General features: G+C 41.4%; 1 protein-coding gene across 1 annotated transcript in view; it reads left to right on the top strand.

The window, feature by feature from the left end:
• LOC110975554 (uncharacterized) overlaps positions 1–15,815 on the top strand; it is a 62,638-nt gene that overhangs the window by 10,916 nt on the left and 35,907 nt on the right. The window contains exons 5-19 of the mRNA XM_022228129.2: positions 1,308–1,442; positions 1,901–2,005; positions 2,767–3,039; positions 4,539–4,577; positions 4,674–4,867; positions 5,294–5,470; positions 6,386–6,530; positions 7,244–7,557; positions 8,362–8,509; positions 8,851–9,191; positions 9,826–9,973; positions 10,825–11,226; positions 13,229–13,351; positions 13,669–13,829; positions 14,862–15,063. Coding sequence (XP_022083821.2) covers positions 1,308–1,442; positions 1,901–2,005; positions 2,767–3,039; positions 4,539–4,577; positions 4,674–4,867; positions 5,294–5,470; positions 6,386–6,530; positions 7,244–7,557; positions 8,362–8,509; positions 8,851–9,191; positions 9,826–9,973; positions 10,825–11,226; positions 13,229–13,351; positions 13,669–13,829; positions 14,862–15,063 — 2,907 coding nt within the window. The remainder of the gene's footprint in view (positions 1–1,307; positions 1,443–1,900; positions 2,006–2,766; positions 3,040–4,538; positions 4,578–4,673; positions 4,868–5,293; positions 5,471–6,385; positions 6,531–7,243; positions 7,558–8,361; positions 8,510–8,850; positions 9,192–9,825; positions 9,974–10,824; positions 11,227–13,228; positions 13,352–13,668; positions 13,830–14,861; positions 15,064–15,815) is intronic.

Genomic DNA, 15,815 nt, shown 5'->3' with positions numbered 1-15,815 from the left:
GGGCAAACCATAAGAAAACAAGCAACGATGTCCACAAAGGATTTCAGAACAACTGCTGCTGATTTCCTAAATGACACAAAATAAAATAAAATTGAACTAATGAAAACTGCCTCTGGTGTAGAATAGCGGCATGTAATACAATTATATGGGTACATTTTCTATTAATAATTCAGTGGAATTGATTCAGTTCTTTAATGCAGTTGTAAAGGAGATTTGGTTAACGGAGAAAACTCAATTAAATGCAGAGAAACAATCCATTTATCACCTTTGCAGATTCCTGAGCTCGTAATAACAACTTTTAAAAGATATCCTTATTATATCTGAATTTGATAAGGAGACATTTCGTTTATCATTTTATATGAATTTCACTGCTGGTTGTACTCTATAACTGCTTTGCATATTTCGGCAGTGGACCTTTTTGAAGAGGATCTAGAAACTACCGTGTTTTACTTAGGACCAACAAATTAGAGCCTAATAGGACAAAAGTTTGGAATACGTGTTTTTTCCATTCAGCTACTTTTTAATTAAAGCCTCAACTAACCAATTTTCATACTTTTGTGTTCTTTAATTCCGAACAAATGTATACGTTGCCAAGGCTTATTGAAATCAAATGTTGCTGTAAGGAACTTCAGTTCGTTAATCGTTGTCTCTGCCCGAAAGGCGTAGTGTTCGCCGTCTTTCCTACCAAGATGACTAATTTATTTTAATGCAGGCTAGTGCACTTTGCTGAGGAAGGAGGTTGTCAAAATTGAAGGTTAGAGAGGGAAAAAAAGAAATAAAACAATAACGAATAAGCTCCTGTGATCGCTTCTAACACTTGAATGACTCGAACCGAACAGGGCCATAAAAGTCAATTGTTTGGTCTCAAGTGCCTAACTACCATGATTTTTTTTCAGTTGGCCTTAGCAGATTTTTAAAGTCATAACCCAATTCCTCTCCAGCCCGCATAAAAACATAATAACCAAAACAGCCTAAAAGGTCAGACGTATATGGTCGATTGAGATGTTTAAGTCTTCAACCAGCAATATTTGAAGGCTCATAAGTCATGGACATAAATAGGTGATTTTTCTTTGCTCTCTTTCACTTAATTGCTGACCTACAATGTCATAGAGTTTTATGCTTTTTTACTCTATTTATTCGTTCGTTCTGATACAACAAAAATGGAACCTTATTAAATAATTCTTATCCTTGAGGAAGTTAAGCTGGTACACTGGTAGTGCAGCAACAAATTTTGGATGCATTTTCCACTTACGAAATGTGTAAGATTTACATGTGACTTTTTTCCTTCTGTTTGCTCGCATTTGGAGGTCACACAACTTGCTACCATGGTGACGGCTCCGACTATCAGGACGGGGGCCGGTTTACTGAGAGTGGTTACCAGTGCCTCCAATGGGATGCTGTTCAGCATCTTGGGGTAAATGGCACAGTGTACCCATCAGCAGGTATGCACGTTCGGGTCTTTTGCTTGTACTTTAAATCATTTGGTAGTTTACGGCGCGTCCAACCAACTCTCATCACGCATCCAAACCACTCTTGCCGCACATTGAAACAGGTCTTACCGTGCCGCAGCGAACAACATTCACGGCATTTTAAAACAACACTTGAACACTATGTATCTCTCTAAGTCTATATCTTACCTTCTTTGAAAGGCCCCACAAATCTACTCTAGTTTCGTTGCCTGGTTTCCTCTTGTTCCCACTTTTTGCTGGCTGAGTTTGTAGCACCTGTCTCCTCTTATTAAACTTGTCTGTTTTCTCTGGGCAGCGTTTGGAAGCAATGTGGCGTGTGGAAGGGCGACTAACTGAATTTTTCTGAACTGTTGAGCATCAACGTATTTTAAAAGTGGCTGTGTCCATGGAACATTATGCGACTGATATTTTCTGACATTTCACTGGAACAGATCTGAGAGAGAACTTGTGCAGGAACCCAAATGGTGAAAGTCGACCTTGGTGCTACTTCTTTGCAAATGGCAGAGTGCAGAAAGGATTCTGTCCAATTCCAGAATGTAAGGTCATCTTTTGTTAAATATCTCTTTCTGCAGGATAGCATTTCTGTCTTTGTGGTAGACAGTGTTCGCCTTAAGATTTTAATTGACTTTAACCACAGTTAGGTAAGGCTCCTGTGTTCAGTGGATGTAATTTTGCACATTTCGGTTGAAGTCCAGTACTAATGATCGCAGTTTGTATGTAATTAGGCAATACATTGTTGTCATGAATTCTTTCACCTAGCCTAGGAGTAAAGAAAGCGTATAAGTTCTTGCAAGATTTCTTTACCTAATCAAGGTTTTTACCTGTACGTGTTCCTAAAATATTGAATTGAAAATATTTATTGTATCCAGCTTCATCTGTGATGACGCATATTATCTTCTCCCCGGGCATATTAACTTTTTAAAACATAGCTGAAGCAAAGAAATGAGCTTTTTGAAGTGTTTTAATTTAGAGTTAACGCGAGACACTTTTTTGTCCAAATGAAAGGGCATCCTCTTGGTGTCTCACCATACCCTAATTAACAAATAGATTGATAACTTGATAAAAGATACTTTTTGGAGAATGGAGGGAAAAAGTGATATTGTTGCTGTACATTGGGGGGTTTTAAATGGTTAGTGAAAAAGGGGAATGATTGGTGAACAATAACACGAACTCATAAACAGGCAATTACAGCCGGGTCTAACTTTTTTGGTAAGGTTTGTTGCACCTTCAAAATCAGACTTTTTAGGAAAGAACAACTGTTGACACAGAGGAACTGTCGTTTTCCTTCATTCATTAGGTACAGGATCCTCCTCCACTCATTTTGACCAGTTGCCACACCATACGCTTATCTTAGACACCGACAAGACAGCTGTGCAATTGGTGTCCTTCAAACCGGCAAACTTCACGGTCGAGCAATGCCTCGAAGAATGTTTGAACCGCAAGGATTTCGTTTGTCGCTCAGTCATGGTCGACACCTTGCGCCGTCGGTGCTCACTGACTGATGTCAATCAGTTTTACATATCTCTGGGAGACTCGGAACGGGAGGATTTGTACGTAATGAGAGATAGAGGTAAGTACCGAAATCAGAAGTGTTAACCGGGATGGAAGTTGTTTATTGTTATCAAGGAGGACATAAATTGTTCTCCTAAGAACCTCAATTTATCTGAATTTCCAAGATTAAGAGGTTAAGGATAGTATGGATTAAAATTCAAGTCTTTCAAAGCATTTCCCAGCATTGTTGTGTCCTCCACATGCCTTGCTGTGAACACCACCGGTTCTTTTCAGAACCCCAAATTCTCAAAAAACCTATATAAGGCGTCAGTACGCGTGTGTGAAGTAAGTGTTGGAACCGCGTATCAGCTCGCCAAAAATATTCATGACGTGGTTCTCAGCACTTCTTTCGGAGATTTGTAATGTAAAAAAAATATTTGTTTGTTTTTATAAAATGGAGTCTTATTTAAGTTTAATGAGCATATTCCAAAAAAATTACCAATTTCAATTGCCTATGTGTAAGTGATTGACCAAAAATACTTGCATAGCTTTTTTAAGGCAAAAGAAATTTCAACATTTATACAGCGCTTTTCAAACGTGACAACGAACAACGACGTAAATTATACACCGAATAACGAAGTAAGAAGCAGAATCAGTGTACGTGGTTTGAAAAATCTATACATTGACAAAACATGTACTCGAACATCACAATTCAAACTCGTTTCAATAAGGTCATTAAAAACACAATCATTGAACTGAAGGTCAGTGTATTACGCATGAGTCACAAATACACAAAACCATCCTACCGTGGCGAAAGGACACAGGGTCGAAAATGACTTCCACCGTAATGAAAAAGAATGACACTACTCAAATCACAGAGAATTACCTTGATGTCATCTTTTACCTCTCACTACAGCTCTTTAATTTGTGGGGTATCAATTTGCGATTCCTAATTTTTCCAGTCGTAAGTGTTTATCATAATAAACGCAAGTTTATTTAGGCCTACACTTCTCCGAATTTATCAACATTTTCCCTTTAACCAGTTAGCAAGAGGGCGAGTCGGTAAGGGCCAGTCGGCGAGGAGGGCCAGTTGACCCGATTAAAGTAAAACGTCCCCTGCAGGTAGATGTTTCAGTTTACAGGAGGGGGAACGGAATGCATCGACGATAGAGTTAGCTTTCAAAGCTACAGATGACATGCCGTCCCCTTCTCCTTTGTCGTCGATTGTACTCAGAATTATACTTCATAAATGCCCGTTGATACTCAACACAATAGTTTAAAAATTAATTAAACGAGACCTACAGAAAACACAACACCTATTTCTGAGGCGTACACTTGAACAAAGAGACACTTGTGGCTACAAAGGACTGGGACAGTATAGGATTCACTCATTGAATACTAAGATCTGCAGGTTTGGGCTGGGATTCGTAATGGTATCACTATATAAATGATTTGCACTTGTTGTAATGTATGCTATACTTTTATCAAGCACTACTGATTGAGATCACTTGTTTTTGATTGGTATTTTGTCCCAGATTTGTTTGATAATCTTATACAAACTATCTGTGTTTGTTTCAGTTTGCGATGTCTTTGAAGACAACGGACTCACCAATGAAGGTAACTTTAACTACGCTATATCAATATGACGCCTTTATACAATTCCAACCATGGGATTAACAGACTCTGCAATTCTTTCCCTGTCTGGACAAGCAGAATGCCTTCTACCTCTTGGCTTGGAGGTGGGCCTCATCACAGACGGGCAGCTCACCGCCTCCTCGTACGCAAATCTCGACCACGCCCCTTGGGAAGGCCGTCTGAACGGGAACTCTTCCTGGATGCCCGATCCAGCAGAGTTCAACCAGTCAGCGCCGGCGGATGCTCGTCCTTATCTGCAAATCGATTTTCTGGTAAGGGGACTTTACCACACGATACTCAGTGATTTGTTTCTATTAAAAAAAACTTATCTTACACTCGTCGAGATCTTACTTTTTGAAGTATATTGTAAAAAGGGGATCAAAGAGAGAACCTTTTGAGATATTCTCGAGATATTTTCCTCATCTTTTGACAGATGGTAAGAATTATCATAGGAGGTTATAGGGTTGACACATTTTTGCCTGTTTTGTAGGAAAACCCTTTTCTCTTTGTTCCAATATGTCCAATATTTGGTTTATCTCTTGCTCCAGTCTTTTGCGGTTTGTGTGAGAAGGTTGCTACGATATGCCATGGTGGCGTATGACAAGTTGCTTGTGCTGGTGATCGCTGGTTGGTTGATTCTTGTATTTGGTTGACCATTTGATTTGAAATAAGTAATACTTGAATTTGCTTTCTCGTAGGAAAGAGTAAAAGTCACGGGACTGGTTGTCCAAGGAGGGGGCGGGGCCGACACACTTAGTGGCAACTGGGTAGAGGAGTTCACAGTCCTGATCGCCCATGACCCGGTGGGTGGGGCATGGGACAAGGTGGGACTGTACAAAGACACGGTATCCCAGTACGGGCCGGCTCTTCCGAAGGTAGGTCAAGGAATTAGCTTCGTTCAGGAACAGTACACACGGTGCTTTTCAAAACGTCGCCATCCGCTTGGTGAAAGATTCACTGTGCGGGCGCAAAGGTTTATGTGTGCTTGACGCAAGCTGGGTTGTGCATGCACGCTCAACCAGTCTGTTGAAATCATAGCCGGCGGCACCTGCGCATGCTAAACGCGGTACAAGCCCCCTCTTCCCCATTCCAGCAGGGTTTTCGTGTCCATTTACAGTGTGCTAGGTCACATTGGTTCGACGGCATAAATTACAAATGCATGGACTGCCAGTAACGTGCGCAAACCCAAAGTAAACGAATTCGTGGATGTGATGTGTGAGTGTCTTTTTTGCGTCCATTGATACGCGTTTACTTCAGCCATACATGTAGACCTACGAGCATTCATTTTGCTCCTTGATTTCGCATGTTTCACTGCTATAGGACTGGTGTACTCTGTATTGGTTTTCAAATTGGTTGGTCAATGGAGGCACACTTTCAGACAGAACGATTTTATCACAATACCGTCCAGTAGAAGCTAGCCGCACAGGGGCCAATTAATATTTAGAGCAATCCATTTCCGGTTGTGCACGCGCTCAGCACGCACAGTACAATTTGTTCTTTAAAACTGTCACTTGTGTTAGAGTGGAAGGTCTCCCATTTAGTAATCACATGCAATTTCTGTTTAAACCGTTTTTTTTCCCATATCAACGTAATTAATTAAATTAACATGATTCCAGCACTTCGAATGTCGATGCTTGCCAGTATTTCTTCACGCACACAACATTATAAATTATCCTCGAACTAGAGCCCAGATGAATGGATAGTTATGTGTAACAGTATTCCGGCATTTGTTTTTCCTGGGGAAATTTATCACCAGTGTGGAAGATGCCAACCTTTGTTTATATCTACAGATATTTGAAGCCAATAAGGAACCAAACTGTGTTCGATCAATGTTCTTTGAGGAGGCCATCTACACTCGTTATCTCCGAATCAACCCGACTCAGTGGCACGGGCAGGTAGCCTTGCGTTTAGAGGTTATTGGATGCAGAGATACCGGTAGGCCTTTAAAAAGATGTCGTTAATCGTGTTTCCTTCACGTTGACCTCATAACCACACAAAACAGTCGATGACTAACTAAGGCATTTCTTCCCATAACGACGTAAAACGACGCAATCACGATGGAAACGTCCTATCTTAACTGACGCAAAACACCACTGCAGACAATCAGCCAAGTTGCTTTATGTTGAACAGTTGTGATTAAATGTTGGCTGGCCTCGACGTTTCTTGTGCTTGTAAACCAGAAAATGATTTCACCTTCTGATTCGAGACGATCCACAGTTAGCAGAGACGACAGACAATTCCCATCGTCAAGCCTGGCTTAAGCGATTACCCAATATGATTTGTTTGGGGGTAACTTAAGCCACAGCCATGGCAACTGAATAAGAAATACACATTGCTTTTTTTTAATAGTTGAGGGGATTGATCCCGCTCTTCTCATAGTTATGCCGAATGCTTGTGTATTAAAAATAGGAGACAGAATTCTTGCATAATGACAATGTCTATTTTCAGAAAAGAGTTTGACCTAAATGATGTCAACCTTCCCAGAAGTTTAGAGATGTGCGAGCGTTGTTTTCTTGTTCGAAGCTGTTTATGTTTGGTTGAATGGGAACACAAGTGGGACCTTTAAGAATACGCTCCTTGTTATTTTGCTCACAAAATGTGAAGTATACACTCAAGACGTGGTTACCTGTTTGTGCTTATCTGGCCAGACTGTGACAACACCCTGGGGATGATCAACGGTAAGATAACAGACAGCCAGATTGCAGTGTCCAGCTATCGTTCCTTGACCGAAGACGGACGGGCTGCGCGTCTCACTCCCTTCAACGGGCGGTCCGGCATTGGTTGGATTCCGGCCCATTCTGACCCGGAGCCGACTGTTAAGATACAGCTGGACCGCCCTCATGTGTTGACATCCATCATCACGCAGGGCTGCGTGGCACGAGGGGCGACGTCACTGCGAATCAGTCACGTGAACCGTACCGTGGTCTTGTCACCAGTGCAGGATGAGATTAGCAGATTGGAGGTGACGATTACTCAGTTCAAACACGTCTGTGACTGTCTGACCAGCCCACTTTCAAATTGGCAGAATTCCACCCGTTCCCAGAAATATCTGTAATTGCCCAATTTCCGTGGACTAGTTTAATATTCAGATGTTGCTGTTATATTAAGAAGTAATGTCGAATGGGTACAAATCGCCTTCTCCAATGTCCCCATGTTCCACACAGTTTCGGAAAAATTTCCCTCTTTTTAAAATGTTTTGCCAGTTTTGCCCTACTTCTGTGAAAATGTTGACTCTTCAGAAGCTAACAGACAAACTAACACTGCAAGTAAACAAAAAATGTGTGTGCTTTCCTACATCATGTCCTACACTTTTTGAATGCTGTGGTTAACCTGTTACAGATTTGACGGGTACCATGCATGTTTATCACTGACTCTGGGATCCCAGCACCATCGTTCTCGAACGAAGCTCCTTTTATTTGATCAAAACGTAATTTCCTCTAAGTGTTTGGATTTGTACCTATGTTCACTGGTTTCAAATGTCAAACACGTCATCTTAACGGGTCCGGAAATCATTAAGTGGGGTACTCTTCTGTTAAAAATTGACGCCATAAAAGCCGACTGAAGCATTTGCGGCCTATAAAAATTGGCCTATGAAAACAAAAAGTAGTTAATCATTTGGCAATAATTTAAAATGACAAACCCTCTACGCCAAACGTGCCATCTTGAGATAAACATCACGAAATCTTTGCAATGCTCTTTCAATTACCATCGTAAAAATATATCGCAATAGTAAGTAAAGTTTATGTTTTCTCAATTTAATTTCCAGATAATTGGTGGCAACAGCGGTACTTCCTACCTGTACAGACACACTCTGTTGGCACCTGTTACATGCACCAGTGTCATCATAACGTTACTTGAGCCGGATGAATTGTCTTGCTTGAAAGTGGAACTTGTTGGTTGTTTGTCGTTATCAGGTAACTCGGTACTGTCTGTTTTGGAGTGGTTTATCGAGATGCGGTTAACGAGTACATAGGTCTTGGCACCTTCATCTATAATGCAATCTCATGTTAACCCACGACGTGACCGTGATGTAAACAATAGCATTTGCCTCATTTAGTATGATAAGTTAAGCCTTTATGTACATGCACTAATATTTTGACGTTTAGTTAAACGTTAATAGGCGTCATATTTTGAAGATTGGTTTTCAGGTCGACGAAAGGAGACGCTCCATCGCTGAAAAGCCCTAAATGATACGCTAACAAATGGCAATACGTCCATCACTTTCATAATTGCCTGTTTTGAAATACATGTACAGGCTGCCGAAAACGACTGGGCATGGAGACCGGCCGCATTGCGGACCATCAATTATCCACTCAGCGGAACAGGAGCGAGGCCGGTCAGGCGGCCACGGCAACGCCCCGCCTCCACCAGTGGGTTGGCCTATCCAGCGGGTGGATCCTTGGGGAAAACGGCGGCGGGGACTGGCTGCAGATTGACCTGTTGACCTTACACACGGTCAGCGGGGTCATGGTTCAGGCGGGACGGGACCATCAGTACTCGCTCTGGGTGGACACGTACCTTATACTTTTCGCAGTGGAGGACAGTCAGAATAGGGAGACGTGGCAGGTTTATAGGGACAACCATGGAAATAAAATGGTACGTTGCAATCAGGGCCAGACCATCCTACCAAAGGCAGAGGCACTGCGCCTAGATCCTACCACGGAGTCTTACGAAATATTGGGGTTCCTTCATATAATTTAGTGCCTACAAAATACACTGGCAAGTGTGCTATGGGCCTCTAGCTGGGCAAAGAAAGGTGCCATTTTCTTATCAATGGAGGCTCCTTTGGTCATACGGGGCAGTGAACTTCACTGGTTCAAAAACGACTAGGAGAATAATGCACGCGTCACGGTCGCATCGCTACTAACAAAATGAATACTCCCGACCAACATGACTCTTTTCAACCGATGAGGGGGTGCTTCTGTTCGAGTCAGATTGAATTCCCACATCCATAGCAGCAAAACATTCACCATTTTCATTCCAGCAGCAAACGCTTGGTTATGATTGAAGTTAATGACACGTGGTTATTTAGAGGTTTACCTGTCGGTTTATGTAAAAGTTGTTCTTACGTAACAGCGTTTCGCTTATGACTTTCATCACATACAAAGAAGAGGTGAGAGGTGGTGAGTCTAGCACAAAATACTTCATATGCCAGGTGCGTAAGAGGAATGATGGCGTTATACCTTGACTGTTGATGTTAATAGCATTTCCCTTTGGACTCGCCTCACAGATTTTCAAAGGGCGGTTTTCACCGTACACGGTATCTTATCATGTGCTGAGCCGGGCTTTCGTCACGAGGAAAGTTCGCATTGCACCTCTCTCCTGGGGGTCGCTCTTTCCGGGACTAAGGATGGAAGTTATCGGGTGTGAGCTCGCAGGTAAGTAAAAAAAAAGATTGGCAGTTACCCTTGGAATAATGAAGATTTATGAAAAGAAAAATAAATGGTTCGTGTAAACCGAAATTTTCTACTTTCAAGCAAAAAATAAAACTTGATATTATCCTAAGGTAAGCATTTAATTGACAAAAGAAAAGTATATATTAATGAAGTTAAATGAAAAGGTTCCCCAGCAAATATCGCCAGTGATCAAGAAGATTCTAAAACTGTACACCTATCATAAATTAAACAGAAACTGTTATATTGTCTTTTCAAAGCTTACATTGCAAATATGAGTGCCCATTGATTAAAACGAAATTAAAATTCGGGTAGGAATCCGCCTCCCAGTCACCGAGAGCGAAATTGAGTGACGCTTGTGCATCGTGAAGTTGAATGATAGTGTTATTAAATTGAGTCCTTGAAAGTCCACGATTCGACGTCTACTAACGAAATTGAATCCGCAAAATTTCGAAAATGAGACCACGAGCTTCGCGAAATCGCTCGAATGTGAATGCACGTTCACGAATTTGAATGCTGTTTACATTAATTTGGCTGGGAAAACCTATAAAGCTATGTCTCTACGAAATCTATGAACTATTAACCTGTATCATATTACTTGGCGTTACACCGTCTAGCGAATTGATCCCAAAGGTAGGGATTTTCTTCATTTTGAGGGCACCAAAAAAATTCTCGCCCAAAAGGAATACCCTATACTAAACAAGAGAATTACATAATAGATCTTTATATCCCAAGAAAAAAAAAGAAGTTCTCAAGTTGGTTGGATTTGTTGCACACACACATAAACTGCAAAGTAAAATCAGTTACAGCGTGGCGTTTGTTTCACTGCTTTACAGAGCATGGCGACTTCTGCAGCGAGGATTCGACTTATTACCAGGGATTTTGCCTGGGTGCAATCGAGACGGACAGTCCGGGCGCCTGTGAGGCAATTTTCGGTCACCGGGCCACCCAGGTTATTATCCGCACGGAAGAGATGCAGACGGCGGTTGGAGACGTTCTCCGAGGAGCCGGCTCGACGGTGTACCTGATTGGCCTGCGAGCAAGCCTCAACGAGACGACAGAAGTGTACTCATATACATGGGCGGACGGCACAAAACCAACTTTCACCAGGTTTGACCTCTGGGGACCGAGTTATGGCACGGGACTGTGCGTAGAAATTGATGCCATTTTTTCTCACTGGAGGTCTGCATCATGTGATCCTCAACATCTACATAGCAGGGGCACTGTTTGCCAGTATGGTAAGCATATTTATAATTGGAGTCTGTTAATGTGAAGCCCTTTTGCGCAGTACAACTCTTTTATTTGGCTTTTTCAGAAAACAGATATGAAAATGAAAAGAGCGTAAAATTGTGCCAAAGACTGGTTTTGTGGTGAATGCCTAAAACTAATTGTGTGGAGCCGAAGGGCAATACGCCAATCGAAATTTTAGAAATGGGCGATCAACAGATCAAATATTGGGACTCAGTGGGGTTCCTCAGTAATATGGGCCAAATTTCTTCGAATTTGAAGAGCCCTCACTCAGGGGGTGTCTTTAGGGCACATTGGATATATTTATGGTGTATCAGTATTTGAAGCAAATAAATTTATTTTAAATAAATTCCTTAACATAAAGAATTGTGTAATTTGTCATTATGACAGTGTTAGAATATCTCCTCACAAGGGATAAAGGACACGTCACAGCCTCCCCTACAATTGCAAATGTCCAAAGCCCTGTCTCTCTGCAGTTTAGGGTTCTTAGAAAAGAATCAATCGCGAAAACTGTACAGTGTTTAATTGCCATTTAGCTGACATCCAAATAGCACCAGGAACTCCACATCGAACAGATGAGAAAACAAAATTTCAGACCGGTGAGAAGAATTGATACATTGGGAGTATATATTCCGGGATCTTCTCATGCGCATAAGTTAAATTGGTTAGGTTTATATTGTGAGTCAGTGAGCTACATGGACCTTTGTAAAGTGGGATTAGCTCAGCAGCTTAAACGTTCAGTTAGTCTCAGAGCTGCATAGTCAAAGGCTGAGCACACTCTCGGTATCGGGAAGGGGGCCGTTATTCCGAAAATATATCAGCTAGTTAATCTGAACATTTAAACTACTGAGTGCTACCCGACAGAGCAGCCGAACAGGACCCGTTCCCAAAACGTGCATTGGGTGATGTTCCCGGTTTGGGGCTTCCAGGAAGAGGCTTCCACTTCCTAACAGATTTGTGTGTTAGGCCCTCCCCATAGCCAGTTGATTGAAATACAGCCCTAGCCCTCAGTGGATAGCTTGGAAGCACCCTCCTCGGTTTAAGCGCAGCCTTAAGGTTGAACACCGTATAGGCACAGCTGTTTTATTAACTATTTAGTGTGATCACTCCTTTGTATACTTGGCGTCTAGAGCACTCTTATAATCCGGATGTTTGTTAATAATGGTTTCCCAGATTGAACCCAAAATGAGTTTGTCCACAGTTGGCGTCTAGAGCACTCTTATAATCCGGATGTTTGTTAATAATGGTTTCCCAGACTGATCCCAAAATGCGTTTCCAACTTTTGCAGAAATGGAGGAAGCATAACCTTGTTTGGACCCGGGGTAGTCCACGCAAGGTGTTGGCCTCCGGGACATGTCCACAGTTGCTATGTGTGACTGACATAAGTATAACTATGACAGTCTTGTTAAGCGGATATTGCGTATTTACACCAGCTCGTGCCGATCATTGTTAAGTTCGAAAAAAATGATTTTATGGACCGTAATACCGATAAAGCCTTCAAGAGCGTGAAAACAGCCGATTTACATACTCCTGGAAGGGTCACACGGATAACATAAAAAGTGTTCAACCTTTGGCAATTCGGCTCTCGATCTGCCCTTGAGTGTGGACTTGAAATCAATGGCTTATCTAGCGTGGGGTGTGGGGGAAACTTGCCCTCTCCCCTCACAGATTCGTTAAAAAGACCTACATATTTGTTGATAATAATATTTTATTTATCAAATACTAGCATCAAACCCTAAGAAAATAACATCACGAACTATGAACAAGAATGTCGGGACTGTAAGGCTTTTTGTAATTTTCTCCCCCAACATCATGTGGGGAAAACCCAAAGCCGCATTCGCTTTCGAATCCCCCCCCAAGTTGGATATGCTGCTGGTTGAGATCGGAAACAGATGTGGGTGTCAGTATATAACCTTATAAAAGCGGTCCCGCTGGGCATAATCTATGTTACAGCCTCTCTTAGCCTTATAACGTTGTCGTCTATTTATGAAGATTTGGACGAGTGTGCCGGGAACCATGGGTGCTCTCACGAGTGCATCAACTACCCTGGTGGTTACCAGTGTCAGTGCCCAACCGGCTACGTGTTGGACTCTGCGGAGGGCAAAGGCTGTGTTCGTAAGTTAAAAAAAATACTCTACCATTGTTATATTTCATTTTAGAATTTCACTTACCTAACGGGAATTGTAGCAACATACAGGGGTTTCTTGAACTTTAATCTTTATAATAATTCTTCAGTAAAAATCGAAAATATAAAATATTCCTTTTCACCAAGTCTTACTTTGTGTGTACTTGCTACAGTACTTATGGAATTTATCTCCATATTCGAAAAATTATTTTAGTCACGTGACCATGGCGGCTACCATTGCATTAGAACTCAACGTAGGAGTCAGAGTACGTGGAATTTTCTTTCTTTCTCTTTCCTTCTGCGTCAGCCGTGTGCTCGCACTTCCAGTCTAACGGCGAGGCTTGGGGACAACACCAAAGCTGGTGCTATACGCTGGGTTATGACCACGTGACTTGGCATGAAGCCAATTCAGCCTGCCTGTCGCTCGGTCTGGGAAGCCACCTTCCGCAAAAAGATGATGCTTTTTGGGTAGGTCTGATGTCTCGATAACACCCTTGCAACGACTCGTTGTCGTTGGAACATGAATATTAGATTGGTGCACTATACCTCAGCATGGGTGACTGGAGCTTGATGGGAAGAATGAATTCTGGCCACACAAGGCCATATCGAAACCTTTCATCAAAGTTATAAAGAAACCTCCTTTAATTAAACATCAATCAATATCACATACTGTTAAAAGTTAGTGCATAAACATTTTATGACTGGATTTTTCATTGAAGGCATTACAATCATATCACAGTGGAACGATTTCTGCATTGACAATAATGTGAATCAAATTGTGAATCCAGATTTAAATGGCATCAAACGCCGAACTGAATAGGCCTACACATATCGTCTTCCACCTAATGGATGAAAATTTCCGTTCTCCTGTCTCTCAAAGTTTGTTTCCTGTTTTTGGAAAAAAATCTGAATGTTTCTTTAGTTTTTATCCAAATTAAAGTTCGTTTTTTCAATTGCAAAATGCTCTCCAAAGTGTCATTAACGTTGTACCTTTCTTATTAGCGAAGCACATTTTATTATATATTATGATGATGTAAATTATTGCTTGGACGTTTTGAACACAAGCATTTTGCTGTAAAAACTTTGGCTCTTCGGTGACTTGCCTAAGGTGTCTCAAGCAGGACTTTGGGTGTCAGCACTGCAGCTGTACTGCTCAACTACTTTGACTAAAGCTTTCGCCCACCACTTGAACATGTATAAAGACTAAAGTCATGAATTGCGTGTGTGCCTTCAAAGGTGAATCTAGACCAAATTTTCAGGCGCCATTTTTTTTCGCAGATGGGGGAAAAGCATTTGGGAATTCTTTTATGTAACTTTTTTTGGCTTTCTAAATAGTGAAGCTACATTTTATGACATAATATGTGCTCTTTGAAAAAAAATGAGACGGTATATTCCTTCTCAAGGAGCCTTCATCTCATATTTTAAAAATCATATTTGCCCGGGGGGTTATTACACCCTCTCTACCCCTGGCATTATGCGCTTTATTTTATTTTTTCACAGGACGGGTTCTTCCAGCCATGGAACTTGACATGGGTGTCGCATGGAACTGAAAACAGCTCCTGTTTCACCCAGAGTCCGCCGCAGGTGTATCGGAACCCCTTGGCGACGAACTGCACAGCGAAAGACCTCTCAACAAGTACACATATGGACTCCGAATGGCTTCTGAATTGTAACATATCCCTGCCATTTGTTTGCATTATAGGTAAATGTGACTTTCTTAATCTATACGATGCAATATATTCTGTTACAACCACTTTGCATCTTTGTGTTTCTATTAAACTCGTTTTCAATTTCTGGCATAAGGTATTTAGGTGTCTTTTTATTTTTAAATCTAAAACATATTCAGATTTATGGATAAAACCTTTATGTCATTCTGGCAAAAAGGCTTAATAATATGTGCACACACACTGCTGATTCCTTTTAATTGTAAGTTTCTTTTTCTTTTTGGATACACTATTATGGCAAAACACGGAAATAAGCCAACGAGAAGCCCTTTCCCAAATTTTCTCTGCCAGTGAATACATTTGTGATTGATTTGGAACGAAAAGAACCACATACACTGAACAGTGTCTTCACTGAATGGAATCACAAACAGTGCCTTCTATTGTGTTATGGAGCGTGGACAATTGTAAATGTTGACAAAATACACTTTCAATACACTTACAGTCAAAACAAGTGTCTAACAAACTAGTGTGTCTAAAAAATTGTTTGCCCGGGCCTTCTAATTCCATAGTTCATTTTTGCCGGATCACGGATATCGTTTTCGCATCCTTTTGGTTTACCATAATGGCAGGGGGTGCGTACGCTCCCTCCCCATACTCTTTTTAATGAAGTTAAAACTTGCCTGACATGGCAAAGAAATATCGTGCCTACCCCTTCGGAAAATCTAAAATGCAAGGCAGCTGGTGCAATTTGTTGTCTTGTTTGCAACTGAAAGTTAACAAACTTATTTAA

Source organism: Acanthaster planci, linkage group LG20 (genome assembly GCF_054643075.1).
Source record: "Acanthaster planci isolate LZ-2023a linkage group LG20, COTS_SCS, whole genome shotgun sequence".
Lineage (NCBI taxonomy): Eukaryota > Metazoa > Echinodermata > Asteroidea > Valvatida > Acanthasteridae > Acanthaster > Acanthaster planci.
Note: the sequence above shows the minus strand (reverse complement) of the source record. Positions and strands in the feature narration are given on the sequence as shown.